This window comes from Notothenia coriiceps, unplaced genomic scaffold (assembly GCF_000735185.1).
Source record: "Notothenia coriiceps isolate Sejong01 unplaced genomic scaffold, NC01 NC01_scaffold00031489, whole genome shotgun sequence".
Classification (NCBI taxonomy): domain Eukaryota; kingdom Metazoa; phylum Chordata; class Actinopteri; order Perciformes; family Nototheniidae; genus Notothenia; species Notothenia coriiceps.
Genome location: NW_011364190.1, coordinates 27470 through 45050, shown reverse-complemented (window position 1 = coordinate 45050; position 17581 = coordinate 27470). Strand labels below are relative to the sequence as shown.

The 17581-nt window shown below is 37.1% G+C and overlaps 2 protein-coding genes across 6 annotated transcripts in view; one reads left to right on the top strand and one right to left on the bottom strand.

The window, feature by feature from the left end:
• Positions 1-234: 234 nt before the first annotated feature.
• On the bottom strand, positions 235-10765 carry smpx (small muscle protein X-linked). 5 transcript variants are annotated; one of them, XM_010787925.1, is made up of 5 exons: positions 10706-10765; positions 8030-8085; positions 5683-5769; positions 4136-4288; positions 235-988 (listed from the first exon to the last, which is right to left on the bottom strand). In XM_010787925.1, exons 2-4 carry the CDS (start codon positions 8063-8065, stop codon positions 4139-4141), a joined length of 273 nt encoding a protein of 90 aa, XP_010786227.1. In that variant the 5' UTR covers positions 8066-8085; positions 10706-10765; the 3' UTR covers positions 235-988; positions 4136-4138. The 5 variants fall into 5 exon arrangements, with proteins under 5 accessions (XP_010786227.1, XP_010786232.1, XP_010786231.1 ...); XM_010787930.1 differs by having other exon boundaries at positions 8030-8090; positions 10706-10723; XM_010787929.1 differs by lacking the exon at positions 10706-10765 and adding an exon at positions 10465-10618.
• A 1658-nt stretch (positions 10766-12423) lies between these two features.
• The window catches only part of mbtps2 (membrane-bound transcription factor peptidase, site 2), a 19423-nt gene continuing 14265 nt past the window's right edge, over positions 12424-17581 (top strand). The window contains exons 1-2 of the mRNA XM_010787931.1: positions 12424-12718; positions 13539-13687. Coding sequence (XP_010786233.1) covers positions 12644-12718; positions 13539-13687 — 224 coding nt within the window. The 5' untranslated portion in view covers positions 12424-12643. The remainder of the gene's footprint in view (positions 12719-13538; positions 13688-17581) is intronic.

Below are 17581 nucleotides of genomic sequence, written 5' to 3'. Positions count from 1 at the left end.
TTTATATTTGTCTTCAAGTGTTGGGCAATACATCCAATAGTTGTATATTAGTGTGGACAAAGTGATGCAATAAAGGAATCAACACGGCCACCTGTAGAGGCAGATGTTACAAAAATATGAATTAGATAAAGCAAGTATTTCATAATGATTAGAGCAAATCAAAAACATATAAAATATCAAACCACTATTCTCCTTTACTGTAATAGTAGATATAGTAATGAACATAACATTGGATATTTAGAACCATATTGTTTTATTGTAACATTTTCACAAAGATACCAGTTTTTGGGAATCATAACAATAGAACAAGTAAAAGATTAAAATCCCCCTCCCAAAAAAAACAGTACAGTTGAACTTAACTCCCATCGCATCATTTCAAATTGTTAAACATTTAGAAATTATAATATAATTGAAATTCTCACAATGAATCAGTGCTGAATAGTTTGGAGTTTTGACAGTATGGAAAATAAGTGTCATCATAAAGAAGGGGAATCAGAGTTTGTTTTTTGTCAAGTTGATTCCTTAAATGTACAACAAATGTCAACAAAAGTCCTTCTAAGCCAGCTACTTTAGACTTAAAACACATTAAAAGAATTATTCTGAACAAAAACTCACTTACTTAAAGTCTGAGTTAGTTTGAGTCTTATCTGCAGCAAAAGCAATCCAGAATATCTTGCTTTATCTCATTAACGTGTTACAAACTATGATTCAAGTTTGAATGTACAGTAGTGACACAACTATCTGACACAGTAAGATAAATATGTTTGCAGTGCTTTAACCTTTAGAGGACTGATAGAAGAGGTAATGGATGATTGCGTGGTGGTGGTTTTGGTTAAACGCTGAACCTTTTCTGCAGCCATTGGCTTCTCAAAAGCTGTTATTGTTCGAACATGTTGGGATTAGATAGTAGTTTGCTCAGTCTTCAGTGGCAGTGGGCGAGTCTGTTTATGAAGATTATCTCTCCTTCGCCTTCGCCTGTTTGGGGATCCTGGAGGAAAGACAGACAAAAAGAGTGTGAGGTTTTTTCTGTCTGGAATTCACGGGGTCTCAGAGCTGCTGACCCGTGATAGGCAGTGAAAAGCAAGGATGACAAGAGGGGGTGCCAGGTTTCAGTGATTCAGCCTGATATAAGATCTGGTTGATCGATCAGCTGTTTTTTCTGTCTGCACTTATCTATCTCTTGACTTTTTTTGATTTCTGTTTTCCCCTTTCTTGATCTCCCCTTACCATCTGAAACATTTTCTGTTTATTTCAATCTCATACAAGACTTCTTATTGCAGGTATTCACGTTTCAAGTTTAACACCAGTGGGTAGAGTCAAGGAGCTACATTTTTGCTAGTTGTGTAATGACTAGAGCATAAAATAATAAATACAAGATACAAAATAAAATAAAATAAATACAAGAGGCTGAGAGTTAATACAATAAAAGCCTGGGACTTTCGTTGGTAGCTTTAAATGTTGCATTTCATGCGTTGATGCTAAATCATGGTAGTTAGCTATGCTTTCTCTTTAAAGTTGAAATGGTTATGCTAGCTTCAAGCTACAGTATGTAAGAAAGGTTTTCAATCTCATTCATTATTAATCCAGAAATTACTTGCTCTTTTATACAAATATTTTATATCAGTTTTCCATAAGAAATCTGGTTTTATTTTTCTAATTGTAGCTACTTACTGTATGATGCAGTCTGAAGACATGAACTAACTACTTTTAGTTCTCACAGGGATATATTATGTTGCTAAAATGAAGTTGGCACCCCTGTTAACAACCTTTACTCAGACCACACTTGGTATTAACTTTGTGTTTGGCACAACTATCAGCCAACATCAGACAAATCCACAATAATGCTCTTGTGGATGAATGGGAACACATCTGCTGCCTGGGTCCGAAATCTGGTAGAAAGTCGTGGAATCAATAGAGTGGAAGATGTAGCATCTCTTAATGCCAAGATGATACGTTCATGCAGGTGTAATGCTAGGGTGTCAGCATACCTTTTAGGCCATGTTGTATATAAGACATGGATTGATCAAACTGCCACTTAGAATTGTAAAGTTTTTCCTGATTTGTAACACTTAGTTCTCTGCTTTCCTTTGGTTGCTGGTGGTTTGTTTGTCTCCATCAAATACACATTCAAAGCCAGGCGGATTAAGTGTTCCTGTTTTTCTGGGTAGTTTTGGTGTATACTGCTGTTTACAGTACCTACTCAGAAATAGCATGTAGTATTGTTTTCTGCCTCTGGAAAACATGTTAATTACTAATATAACTTGAACCACATTCTCATGTATCTCCTACACAGCACACCCACATAGTTTGGGCAGGGCAGAAAGTGTTTAGATATTGTGGTTTCTGTGTCCCGCTGAGAAAAACAGATCAGACTGCCCCTCAGTGCTCACACTCATTTTCTAAAGCACACACACTTCTAAAAGGTTTCAAAATAGAGCCTGACTCAAACCCTCCTGCCCACACACAGAGGCATAAACACACACGCCTCTTGACCCAAACAGAGACTGTGCATCCCAGAGTGCCCCCCTGTGGCGAATTCAACCACTGCAAGTCGTTTTTCTGTTACAAAGACATAATGGCATCGTGTTCAGCAGTTTCGTTTCTTGTTGGGTAATAATGATGTATCAATATTTCCTGCTTGAAGCTACATTTTCCTCAGATAAGATGTAAAAAACATTTTTTTTTGTTTCACCTAATATGCAGATGTAAAAGAACATTCCGTATTGTACCAAGATTCAATATATACTTATGGACATATATTAAACGAACAGATAGTAGTTATTTAATTTGTCCAGGATTTTTATAAAAATGATATGGGTGAAACAATAATCTGCAAATGAATATATAGACCTTTTGTAATTTATAAATGTTTAATTAAATATCTTAAGCTTCTCGAATATGAGGATAGGATGCATTTCCTTGTTTTGAATGACATTAACATAAATATTATTTTGGCTTTGACCGATTGGGACAGCATTTCTCACAAGTTTCGGGTGATAAAAAAGTATCTACTGTAGGACTCCAGGATATGGAAACCTGTATTTCTAGTTAGATAGTGATTCAACTTTTCAGGGATTGGATTTGCATAATTCACAAAAACGGGATTACTGACTTTGTGAACTCACTATAACTCACTTTCGTGTGTTTCTGATTTGCATTTTTCTCTTTCGTTCTGACTACTGCACAAAAGAGCTGTGTCAAATATTTGCAAGTAAGCTTCGACTGTGACTGATCAGTTGGAAAAATTGTGTTTCCAAATAATAATATCAACAGATGCACAAATGACACAACATTCCCTGAAAGTCTTGTTGTCGACAGTATGTTCAGGTTTTTGTCTTCATTTTCAAAAAGATATATACAACACTCTTTTGGATTTGAATGTTTCATCTTTACTCTACCATATCCACTACTACAGAAGGCTTAGACTGGAACATACAGTTTATGTTAAACCTAAAGGCTTAAGACTAAGAACTAAATACTGTTCATTCTATAAAGATTATCAATAAAATACTCATTGGGTAGCTTTGTTTAAGTATGAGGGAAGAAGATTTGCAATTATCTTTATTTTTATTACTGAATAGATTTGTTTTGTTTTTGGACAAAAAAATGATTATGTTGTGTTGTGATCTTCTTAATTGCAGCGTAATTCCAATATCAGTTGTTCTCTAACAGAGTTTAAGGACCACATGTTGTTTAGCTCCTTTTCACAACATGCTGTGAGAGGACACACAGACTAAGTCTTTTGGTAATCTGTTTGTACCTTCTAATCATTTTTCTTTATCAATTCATTTATACTGGATAATGAAGTTCTCACAGTGTAATATAGTACAAGATCCCTCTTGTGTCCTGCATTTCATTTGCTTAAATATGTACCAAAATCTTGACTTGAGTTTCTGGGCAGCAATTGACTTATTTAGTTTCTGTATAACTCCCAAAACCCTATTTAGATTATTGATTATGGAGTCTTTTAAAACAAATATTTTACCATAACAAGCTATCTGGTTTGATTGAGGTCAGGAGAAAAAAAACATATTCAAATGTATAAATATGATGTTATTATTATAATCTGAACATGAAACATAGAAAGCAATGAGTACATTTAGGGTTTGGGGTTGTTGATATGGTTGCCACTTACATGTTATTCCTTGGTGACCCATCGTAGTTCGCTCTTGACATTCTGCAGCTCTGATAGGTTAACAGCAGGCCCGGGCAGTTTCACGGCGCCCGGCATCGCCTTCTTCTCCTCCGGTGTGGGGGGTGCAGCGCTGGGCTGCTCTGGTAAAGGAGCCTAGGGATCAAATAAATAAATAAGCAGAAGTATTATTATCAATACTGTTATTCTTTTGGAAGATGATGATTCGATCTGACTGCTTTTTGCACTTTTTTGCACACATGTCTGCACAGCCCTCCACTTTATAATATAATACACTTGCCATATATACTCATTGTCCTAAGTGTTTTTGTCTTTTGTTTTTAAGCTTTTAAGGTTATTTGTATAGTTACATTTCAATTTGGTGTAAATACTTTAGCATCCATTTTTTATTTTTTATTGTTTCTTAATAATACTTATTTTGTATTATCCTTATATATTATTTTTTGTACCGACTTTGCAACTTATTTTTTTTAATTGTTTATATTCACACGACCAGATAGCAAAGCAAATTCCTTGTATGTGTAAAAGAGAAACAAATATGAACCAAAACATCGAATAATGCACTACGTTGTTGTTTCACTGCAGGTACCTGGCAATAAACTTGATTCTGATTCTGATTAGTTCTTCAAAATTCAAAACGCTCAGTTACTTTATTAAAACAGTAGTTTTAGCGTTTAACATTGCCACTAAGACGGTATGACAATTGTCTTATGTACCTTTTTATTAACTGTCAACATTACACTCTTATTTTTAAAGAGATTTGTTTTATAGGAATGTGTTTTACCTTGTGAAAAAGAATATGCCCTAGAAGTGTTTAATTTGAGATAACATATGATGTTAAGTCTGCAAAATAACAACAGAGCCTAAAGGCAAACCTCCAAATAGTTGGTGAGATACAGTAGTTGCAGCAAGCCTTAGCTTAAGCTAAATGTAGCAATCCTTCCAAACGTGTTTCTTTTACAGTTAATTAATTAATTAATTAATTTTACAGTTATTTTACAGCCTTTTGATAATTACCAGCCTAAGTTAGCAAAATGGTTTTAACCACCATCTCAGACCCTCACCACCTAAGGTTTTACGTTTTTTTTGTTTGTAAATAGGCATCACATTAAAAAAAATGTGAACTGGTTTTGAGTCTCAAATAGTAGAATATATTTATTCTTAACTTCATCACAATTCCTGTTATCTGTGTGTGTACAGTATGGCAGCATTGTGCCTCCCATTTATCCCAAAGAGAGCTGTGAGTAACGTTGATGAAAATGAAGCAGTAGCACATGGACACATCTGGAAGTGTGTTTTGTAGGTTAATGCAATCCAAAAATACTCCACTCAGACTACTTATATGTCATATTATATTATGTTACTTGGGTAAGATGAAAAATAGATAATAAGATGACCACAATTAAGGAAATGTATGTGTCGTTCACAGACAAAAGCTAAATTGTGACATTTTCTTTTATTCCAACTGGGTAATGTTTTCTTTCACTTTCCTGTGTTTGTGTGTGAGTGTAATCTCTGTGTTCTCTTACCTCTTCTGTGTCTACTGTCTCCTCTCTCCTCTTGACAGGATGTCCCGCCCCTGGACGCAGAGCTCCCATCGGGATGTTCAAATTAGCCTGACGGACAGAGAGATCACTTTAAACACATTTCCTTTCGCCGCATGTGTGTGTATATCCTCAAAACCCCTTGTTTTGATTATAGCCACTCCTTCCTGGTTATCATGATGTCCCTAAAAAGGGCGTTGTGTGTTTATGAAAATGTGACAGACAACAAACACACACAAACACATGCAAACCACACATACACAGCTCAGCGATTTGCCTGCTTACTTGATGTTAAACTGCTGCCTGTCCCTAGTATCCTGTCACTTGGATTTTGTTGGAAGTGTTTTTGTTTTTTATTGTACTGTAATGTACTGTATTGTATATATTCTCATATTGTACAGCTGTACAGAGAGTGAGTGTGGTCTATGTCACTGAGGACGAGGGGCTTTACTTTTTTTCCAGAGTATAAGGTTTAAAAGCCTGGAAGAAACCGCCTCAACTGCAGCACATTTGCTCAGATTTGTATCCCTGTAAAGTGGCTTTGGCTGGGGTTGTTAACTGTCTTATGCTTAGCGAGCTGTCAACAATCATCTACTGACGTTTCAACTAAAGGTTAAAAGAATGTTTCACCCTATATTGGATATGAAATCATAATTTGACATTTATGGAAACAAGTTTATTTGCTTTCTTGTAGAGAGCAAGATGAGAAGATATCACTCTAATATCTGTCTGATAAGTGAAGCTAGGGCCAGAATTAGCTTAGCATAGCATAAAGGTTTGGGAAAGCAGCTAGACTAGCCATGTCCTAACATTGATGGAAATCTAACAGCACGTTTAAAGCTAAATGATAATATGTTATAACTTACCTAACCCTAACCCTTTTACACTAGCTGTTTCCACTTGCATTCAGTCTTTATGTACGAGAATCTTATCAACTATCTTAATCCTATAGAATTAATACTTGAGTTAATTTACATTCAACACTGCTTATTTTTCATATTTATTATTTCCATCCAAATGATTACTCTGTTATCCTGCTTTGAGGTGCAACATGTAGCCAGGGCTATGTTAGTTAAATATATGTGTTGGAAAGTAAAAACCATGAAAGTCCAGTGTAGTCTTTATGATCCACACTGGAAACATTTGGGAAGTGTATTGCACCTTTTATTGCTTGCCTTTTGGAGCAATAAAAAGATGATAGGCTACAGGTTGATAATATGGGAGAAGGCTGAGGTAAGAATAGAGATTGTAGGCTGTATGCCGATCAATCCGACAAATACATCTTGGCCTATATTTGTCAAATAAATAATATGTATTTTTAAACTAATTTATTTAAAGCTGACTTTTAGAGGAATGGAAATGTCTCATTGGATAGCAGACCAATCAATGAAAGGCTTTATTAAGCACCTGTGGTGTGCTTGAGTAGAGATATAAAGCAAGCTGATTCATTCCTTGTATTGATTGGAACTGCCAGACTGTCCTTCTTTGTCAGCTAAAGTCAAATTCACATTGATTTAACTTTTTAGTGGGAATTTATGGAACCAGTCAGCCAAGTGTTTTGTTCTGCTCAGGCCATTAGGATCCAGAGTATTCATGATATTATCAAGCAATAATTTGATACCCCTCCGCAGTAACTCTGACCCCCGGTTGAAGACATTTGGATTACATGCAAAATAGCTGTATTGAGAATCAATGTAGGAAAGGCGGTATAATGTATATGTGAAAGATAAAATAGATTTAAAAACAACTAGATATATAGCTTTTGAAGACGAAGAGTTATATTTATGAAAATGATTATAATGTAAATCTGTAAAGTTGTTTTTGTTTGTGATTCTTTTGAACTAATGGTGGAGTGCTGAGACGAAGAAACCTCATGTTTGTACTGTACTAGTGTTCGCCTGTCCAGATGCCTATCCCATGGTTAGACATGAAAATGAGCACAATGAGAAGAGAAGGAAGAAACCCTCTCCCACATGCACGCATAAAGCCATTACATCTCAAATACAGACATTTTTTACACACGCAGCAATACAGACAACTTTCCATCCTATGCCTCGCTAAAACTCAGCACTTATAAAGCCTTGATACTACTGTAATATGCACTGTCTGAACTCTGTACTTGCCTTTGCCAATAAATACTTAAATCTGGAAACTTTATTTTCAACAAGTTTGAGAGTTATTGTGCCATTTGGTTGAAGCTTTAATGCAATAACTTGTGATCTTGTTGTGTAATTGTAAGTAAAACATGATGTTTTTGAAGTCATAAAACAAAGTTACATTTCAATGCAGGTAAAAAAACATTTACGCCTTATTGTGCACACAAATATTTTACCTGAAGGGCCTTAACGTTGGACGAAGGTTTGGACATAATCCCCCCCGGTAAGTCCACTGACCTCGAGAAAGCACAGATCACAGACATTCAGCTGTGTGTGTATGTGTGCGTGAGTGTGCGTGTTGGGGGCATTGGGAGTCTGTTTCTGGTTTTAAAGGGACGGGATAACATTTCAGTTGCTTAGCGACTCTTACAGAGAGAAGCAGGTAGAGGAACTGTTCTCTGAATCATTCATGAGAGGGAGAGAAAAGGGAATGTCAAAATAAAACAGCTTTCAGCAAATGTTTGAGTGAGAACATTTGCATTGAGCATAGAATACATGGCAGGAGAAGAAGGACATGTTCATTTGGTCACCTTTTACTGAGCAGCAGCCACAGGTTCATAGGTTATTATCCACACTGGATTCAATTCAAATCTCAACAAAACACATGAACTCCCATTCTGGTGTAATGTTGTTAAAGAACACAGCATATTACAAGACAAGGTTAATGGTTAGTGATCGAACTGTAGCTAGAATCTATCACTAACTTAAATCTTTGAAAGCCTAAACCCGAAGTGGATATTCAAGACCCTTTTAAGAACATGTTCCTTTCACAATGTGTTAGCTGGAAACATAAAAAAAGTTATTTTTTCTCTTGTTTAACAGATCAAGCGGTTCCTAATCGTAAAAGTTTTCATGGCCTATTTATCTTATCTACTAAGTGGCTCAGAGCAGAGCAGGGAACCAAAGAAAGTCCCAGGCTCTCCGGCTGCTGCGATCTATGGCAGCCACTTAGTTACCGTTGCCAGGGTGCTGTTTGTGTAACAACACACAGTAAAAGCTCTGCTGTCCTTGACATGAGAGCAAAAGCCGAGACACCCCAAAATACACTACCACTAACAAACACGTGCTTACACATTGCGATGATATTTAAGTTGGCTGGGAGTAGCAGCTGCCCCCTGATGCCCCCCAAATCCTCACAAGCCTTTCACTTTTACGTGTGACTATGTGCACACTTACACACCCTCCCTCCACATAATCTCATAAACTCAGGTACAATCATTCTTTGAATTATTTAAATCCTCAATTATTAAAACCTCAGTGCAGACCCCTAACAGAAAGGCTCTTTGAGGTACAGCATGTTGGATGTTGTGAGTGTGACAGCATGTTTCAATGTGTTATCTAGCTGTATATGAAAAGTAAACAAATACTTAGAGTTCTCTAGCTATAAACTGAACAACTAATGAATTTATTAAGAAATGTGTCTATTTCCTTTGCTTAATTAATAATAATAAGGCTGGTGATGTGAGTTTAAAATGGCTAACATGAGCTTAACTTTTTTGGTTGTGAAATATCTTAAGTATTGGTTGGATTCGACTTCAAATATGTATGATCCCTAGTTAATAAAGTTTTACTTTACTTTAGTTGAAATTACTCTGGTTTACTAATCTAAAAACACTTGCAGCCACAACAGGTTTTAGGATTGACCTACTTATTTTCAAATATTAGCTTACTACCAGGCTAAACTAAAATGGGGAATCTACATTTAATCTGCTTAAAATAACAGGATACCTTGTCATTGTAAGCACTATGTCCTAAACAAAGCATGGTTGGTGACTGTTTGTTTTGTGATCTTCACACAATATGTTTTACAGATTTTCAGTAGGTACCATTGAGAATGGAGTTGAATGCCACAGGCAGGAAAGGAAATGTACAAAAGGACTGGGAGATGGATTAAGAAAAAAAGTCAAGTGGAAATAATCCATTGTTTTGTTTAATCAAAAGCCTAGATAAGAGTTCAACTTCAACTTCTCAATTGCATTACAGTAAATGGAAACTTCCGGACTTTTCCAATTAAAAAAATACTGTTACAAGTAGAATATTACAACAAAAGTCTAAACCTTGTTTGCCATACTCAATGATTCTCAAACACACGCTCTCACCTACACAAAAACAAATCATATAACTTACCTATTGATGACACAATACTGTATTATCTAATGCTTGATTTGAAAGGCTAGGAGTTCTCACTTGTTCAATAACAATTTTCTACCCATCTCTCAAACACGTGTTATCATCTCCGTCTTTTTCTTTCTCCTATCCTCTTCTCTCCACCCTCTCTTTTTCTCTCTCGCCCTGCCTCGTAAGTGGTGGAAGGATTCCTCTCATATCTGGGATTTGTTCTCACTATAAATAGAAGAGTGTTACACAGAAGGGACCTGCTTTCCATCCACACACACCCTTGGACACACATGGGCACGCTGAGTGACGGACCAAAACATTGTCAAACATCACTTGGATATCTTAACTTTCAGCATATCTTTTTTTAACTACAGTAACAGTAAAATGCTAAAAAGAGAGAAACAATTTAACTGGCAGACCACACTTTAATAACATATTGCACATTAAAGCATGGAGCACTCAAACACAAACGGTCGGTGTAGATGATACTCACAAATGTATGCTATGTTTCTTTCTGCATCTTCATTAAAACCTGACACTTGAATCTTTAAAACACCAGTGACTAAAATGGCCCTGGCCTATTTCTGCTCTGACACTCAAAAACTCAGAAACACACACACATATACACACGCTGGTATATCTAAGCTATACAGTGATACATCTACAAGCTCAGAGGGGAACTGTGATCTCACAGAGTTAAAGGTGTGAGTGTGTATGTGTGTGTGCTCTCTTACCTCCTGGCGTGCGTGGCTGCTCTGCCCTGCCTGCGCTCTCTCTGAGGTCCTCTTTGGCTACCTGACCTGTTTCTGCTCGTCCTGATTGGCTCAGAGAGACAGGAAGCTCCTCCCTGAGAGGAATCTGACCCATCATGAGAGAATTAGACTACATTTTCAGCCACTGAAATGGTATGTGTGTTTTTGTAAATGTCTCCTCTTATTCTTGTCAGTTTTTCTACCTACCTTTCGTATAGGAATTTACAAATGTTTTCTTCTGTTGGAGTTGTCCACCTTCATGGCATCAAACCACAGTTATCCCATGAAACTAGTCCATGTGTGCAGGTAGTAAAATGAACAGACGCGAGCTGTAGCCTTGTTATAAATTTGAGACTATGCAAATGCATCTCACACACACACTGGGCCTACTGTACTTGTTGGAAGGGACAACCCTCACCTATTACAGATAAACACCATCATCACTTAATCTGTTTATTGTGTTTTACAACATGCTACAGCTGAATAGCCTACTATTGATTCTAGATGGCTGAAGTTTTTGCAGTAAGCTGGGACATGTTAAGTGCAGAAGTCTGAAGCTGCTTTTCAGGTGGGTTTGTGGATGTGGATCTAAAAAATAGTTATACAATATTTTTCTGTTAGATGCACAAATGTGGACTAGTTGTTGCTATTTTATGGCCTGTAGGCAAACAGTGACCCTAGAGGGGAATCTATGTCTGTACCTCTGTATACATCAATGGTCTGTCCACTGTACAGTTGACTTGTGAAAGACTACAGTCGCATAACGTCTTGATTATGATATGACAAAAAAAACAGCTATGCAAGGTTAAGTAAAAGACCATGCTTTAGCTAAAAATAAATATATTTTTAAAGTATTTTTCATTTTACACAGTACAAAGCATCAGATAATGGCTGGCCGAGATCTTACTGCTCCATAGTTTCTCTTCCATAGTGTTTAATTTGTCAGATAGTTTACATATTTTTTCTTCACGGTCAACTTGAATACTTATACTCTTTCAGTTCTGTTTTATGTTCAGATATGTTTATATTGTATAATTGTTTATTTTGTACTCTTTTTTATTTCTAATTGTGTGCAATCTTTTCTTATAAGATAAGAGGAATATATGTTGCGATAAAAAGTATTAATTGTGAAAACAAATCAAATGCAAACAATAACGCCTGCATACATGGACAGTCTGATAACATTTCTAAAATGGTAATTTTAATTGAATTGCTAAATGCAACCAGCAACCCTTTTTGGGATCACACTTATAGCCAAATAAGGCCAGGGGCATACAAAGGTGGTGCCACTTCAATGCTTACAGAACTTTGGTTGGACCAGACTCATCTTTAACCTCGGCACTCATTTATATCTCAACCGCATAGCTGTACGTTTCATGATTTCATCATGCACAATAAGGACTTTATTGCGTTGACAAAATAAACACCTAAGGTACTCAACACTTATGTGTTAGTTCCCACTACAGTGGGTATCTCAAGAAGCACATTTTGACATGTTGACACATAAAGACTTAAGAGGTTAGAACAATAGCCTACTCAATTCACGACTGAAAATAGATTAATTGAAAAACATAAATAAATAATAGACGATAACTTCATAATACTGTACATATGTTTTCCTAAGTTCTCTTGTTGCACACGTGGGGGCGGTATTGCTCCGTTTGTTTGATCTTCATCATTAAAAAAGAAACAGAAGAAGCTCTACCCGGAAGTGTTGTCGCACAGGGCTGACTGTTCATTCTCTGCAGATCATCCCTCAAAACAAACGTCTTCTTCCCTTATTAATTCAATACGAAATGTTAACGCTATTATGTTGTTTTAAACAAAAATGACTGCGGCTAGCTGCATGATAAACCACGGGAAGACGGAGTGATGGAGACAGCGCAGTTCTATTCTATGTGTAACCGAATCTGAAGCACCATGATCCCTGTGCCTCTGCTGGTGTGTGTGATGGGAGGCTGGTGTGTTGTCTATCTCACCGACACACTATTAAAGGTGAATATATGTCAATGTTTTTGGTTGTTAAATTAACTGCCAGCTAGCATACATGGATAGTTGCTTCATTAGCCAACCTTGTATGTTGCAATGTGGTTTAGGAATAGCTCCACTTTGTTCTCCCCAATCTATTGTATGCTATTATTATGGTTCTGTCCACTATAGTAGCTGCAAATGTGTGTGTAGGAAAATGACACAACTAAAATGTAGCTAAGCTATGCAGTTATAGCTTAACCCTTTTCAAAATCAATGTTTACCCCCTTAAATTGACCATTAAAGCCTTTTGCCAGCAGTAATGGACAAGTTCAATAACGGTAAAACAACAACATGACATAACAAAAAAAAAGTAATACCAAATGTATTGTAAAATTAACTAGGCCTCCAACAAAGAAAGTGGATTAGCAAAAGTATAGACCAACATGTCGATTGTCAACTTGGGGACATTGTGCTTTTTTCTTGTGGAAAAAGTAATAATCTGTCTGCCAAATTTTCATTTTAGTTTTTGAGTTACTCTATTAAAGATTTAAGCAAACCTAAAAAAATGTAAAGTTGTAATTAAATTAAGATTATTGGTTGACAAGATTTTACAGTTGTATTGCTATGAAAAAAAAAAATTGCTGCAATGCTAGTAGTACTGGTAACATAACTGCACATATTCAACATTTAAGTGATTCTTTACAGAAATGTGTCTTTTTATAAAAACAGATATTTTCAAATAAATTGTCAACAGAAATCTTAAAAGTCTCTTACTGTAAATCAATGCTTTTTGATCTTTGGTTATTGTACTCTTGGATAATATTTTCTACTTTTCCTTCTGCAGTCGTCCGTGAAACATAGGATCAGGTACGAGTCATGGTTGGCCGGTCGAGGACTGATGCTGTCTCCTTTCCATGTGAGATGGCAAACCACCATGTTCAATCGACTGTTTGCGTACTGCGCCCGCATCAACCCCAGAGCCCAATACTTGTGGTAAGGACTTCTGTTTCATTATTAAACTGCACTTCTCCTAACCTGGTCCTGAATCCTTTCTGTATTTTCTGTTTTGCTGCTTACAGGGTTCTTACGGTCATTAAAAACCTGGAAAAGTCATGGAAATTCAAAATGCTAATTCCAGGCCCTGGAAAAGTTATGGAAAACAATATTTTTCCAAAAGTTTAGGAAAAGTCATGGATATGTAACTAAAGTTGCATCAAATATAATTTATATTTTATCTAATCGCCAAAATAGTAATACTATAATGGTAATACATACTGTATCGTATAGTAATGAAACGTAAAATTGCATTTAACTGTTGCGGTATTTTGCTTATTTTCCTGTTCCATGTTAAAATAACCCATTTTCAGTGGTACCGCTGAGAAAGAGTAATTGTTTTGGTCATGGAAAATTAGGTAAAGGTCATGTGAAAATCATTGGTGAAAAAAGTGTATGAACCCTGGATACTGTATATAGTCAATGTGAGGTAAAGTGTGTCGCCAAGGTAACCGGTTAAAACTCCAAGTGGCGATGAGGTCTTTTTTTGTGTCACTAGTACATCAACAAATATCGTGTGGGTTGTAAGTAAATATAATGAATAAGCGTCCAGGCGCCAGAATTATTTTCATAATTTTCAACTAATTTATTAAACCGCTTTTTCTTCCGATAATTTTTTCATAATTTTCAACAATTTATTAAACCGGCTTTTACTTCCGAATTTTTCATAATTTCCCCGTAAAAGTTCCATAATGTAAAACATCGAACAAAAAGTTATTCATATATTTTAACAGGGTTTCTCCACATAAGATCGGTCAGACGCGACTTACATTAGTAACGCATCCACACATCACAACTAAGACACATCATAAATACCGTGAGGGCAACCTAAACTGCAGTAGACTTGTCCTGTGCGTCGAGTGACCGAACTATCCGCCGCCCGCCTTCCAGGCAAATGCCCGGCCAACGTCGTTGTACGCAATACCCCTTTACGTTCTATTCCTCTTTCCTATACTAGTTATGAGGTCCCAAGATGGGCCAGTAATTTTTGGACCTTTTCAGTACATTCTAGTTTTTACGATTAACGTCCGGGACCCTGTTTCAAAAACCTTTTGTTATTTAAAAAAGTTTTCAAATTTCCTTTTCAGTACCTTTACATTGTTCATACGTAGTTTATATATAAATATAAAATAGATTACGCCGGGCTTTATCATTATGATATTACTATTATGTATGACATAGCATATCATTACTTTGCATTTTACGGAAATTGACAGGCGCCATTAAACGAATAAAAGGGACAAGGTACAAATTTTTTATGTGCGGTTAAAAGTCTCCATGGGCGACTCTTTCCTCCATTAACAAAACCAGTAGCCTTTTGATCCATTCAGTAACTTTTACGTTTAGGGCACTTTTTTCACATACTTTGGGACTATCGACATATATCATTACACTTCCTTTCACACAGCGGCTTCCATTGGCCAATTTTGACGCCGTTCACCCGCTACTCCAGAAAGTTTTACACACCTTTCCCACGGAAATTTTTTCCAGCAATTTCCCTAATGTAGACTCGGAAGTCCGAAAGGACGTCTATGGGACCTTTGGTATTGTATTACACGGATTTCCGAGAATCGTGTAGCCGCGAGTGTTGAGTTTCGCAGAAAGAGGCCACGTGCACGTCTCTTCACAAGGCGGCAAGTCATCGCCCGTGGCTTCAACGCTGGCACCGCCCGAACGTCGAGAGTGACGTCCAGACCAGACGTTCGGACCTCTTCAAGAACGGGACAGCGGGTTAGAGAGGGGTCCATTACCGTGAACATCGTAAACGGAAAGACTGGTAAATAACCATAGAAAAATAATAAACAAAATAAGGTCGTGTACCGTCCAATAAAATTTTGGTTTGTACATGTTGAAATGGTTTGGCGTAGTCGAAAGTATCGCGTACCACCCTTTTCTCGTTCCCTCGCTTCTTTTAGAATAAAATGGACGGGGAAGAATGTTTTGTTATTGTTGGTTTACTTTACTGGTAATTTTTCACGTCGTTATAAAGAAAGTCAGCGAATGTTTATGACTTTGTATTTTTGCGTTCTTTGTGTTAGTTTTTCAGTTGGAAGATTAATGGGAAAGAAACATGTCGAAAAATTTCGTTATTTTTGACAAGAAAGTCGGGGGGATTTAGAAGCCGTTTCTTAAGCGTGAAGAACGCGTATTCGACCGTCTCTGACGTAACTAGCCCGAAGACCAACCTCTTGTCCTTCACGCAAAAATAGACTTAACAGGCTCTCCGCTGTCGAAGGAGGGGTCTAGGATCTTAATTATCGTTTCGTTTACATAAGACATCAACTAGGTTTCCTCAGTTAATCTCATTCGTAGTAATACTGGTCCACAACTTATTTTATCCCGATCAAAGAATTCTGACCTGCGTTAACATGTTGTTGATTAAACTTGGTAGAAAAGTTTTTCGACACAAAACCAAACCTAATAAAAATTTTACAACTGGATCAAACTGTTTGTTGACTCTCGTTGCAAATTCGTCTGTCGAAGTCACTTAAAATACAAATCATGCGTTTTTCCCTTTGAAGGAGTAGTTATTACGACAGCCAGGCATTCTTTTTGTACGAGATTGCGGGCCCCACGCGTTGAGGTTAAAGTAGAGCCGTGACGTAATCGTAGAACCGTTGAGTTTCCCGGGTCAAAGTATATACATATTAAAATGATATGTCAGTATTATATTTATGACCGGAACTCACGTTCTACCCGGATTACGCCGGGGCTCTACTTTAACTCAAACGTGGGGGGACCCAATGCTCGTACAAAAAGATGCCTCGGCCGCTGGTCTAATACTACTCCTTCAAAGGGAAAAACATTCGAAGTGATTTCAAGACAATGTTGACGAGAGGTCCAACAAACAGTTTATCCAGTTGGTAATTGTTTTTATAGAGTTTGGGGTTTTTCGGTGTCGAAAAACTTTTTCTACAAGTTTTATCAACAACATGTTAACCAGCGTCAGATTCTTTGATTTCGATAAAATTAAGTTTGTGGACCAGTTTACTCAATGAGATTACTGCGGAAACCTAGTGTGTCTTCTCGTAAACAAACACCTAACAGGGTTAGAGGATTCCTAGACCCTCCTTCGACAGCGAGGCCTGTTTAGTCTATGTTTTGCCGTCAAGACAAGGTTGGTCTTCGGGCTAGTTACGTCAGAGACGTCAATACGCGTTTTCTTCAACCTTAAAGAAACGGCTTACTAAAATCTCCCGACTTTCTTGTAAATACAAATTTTTTCACATCGTTTCTTTCACATTAATGCTTTCAACTGAAAACTTAACACAAGACCAAATACAAAGTCATAAACATTGGCTGGAACTTTCTTCATAAGCGACTGAAAAAATTACCAGTAAAGTAAACACACAATAACAAACATTCTTCCCCCCCGTCCATTTTTACTTCTAAAAGAAGAGGGGACGACGGAAGTTGAGGCGGTCGGTAGCCGCGATACTTTTCGTACCAAACATTTCACATGTACCAAACAAAAATTTTATTGACGGTACACACCTTAGTTTTGTTTTTATTTTTTCTATAGGTATTTACAGTCTTTCGTTTACATGTCGTCACGTATGGACCCCTCTCTAACCCTTTGTTCCTTCTTGAACGAGGTCGAACGTCTGGTCTGGACGTCATCTCGTGACCCGTCGCGGTGCAGCTTGAAGCACGGGCATGACTTGCCCCTTGTCGAAGGACGGTCGCCTCTCTTTCTGCAAACTCAAACTCCCGCGGCTACACATTCTCCGGTAAATCCGTGTAATACATATACCAAGTCCCATAGACCGTCCTTTCGGACTTCAGTCTACATTAGGGAAATTCTGCCGAAAAAATTCTGGCGGAAAGGTTGGT

Excerpts from the sequence above, each read along its gene's own strand:
- smpx (XM_010787925.1), bottom strand. The coding sequence starts at position 8,065 with ATGTCCAAACCTTCGTCCAACGTTAAGGCCCTTCAG. Across the intron at positions 5,770-8,029 it reads CCAACGTTAAGGCCCTTCAG|GCTAATTTGAACATCCCGAT; the intron begins GTAAAATATTTG and ends TCTGTCCGTCAG. Across the intron at positions 4,289-5,682 it reads AGACAGTAGACACAGAAGAG|GCTCCTTTACCAGAGCAGCC; the intron begins GTAAGAGAACAC and ends TTTGATCCCTAG.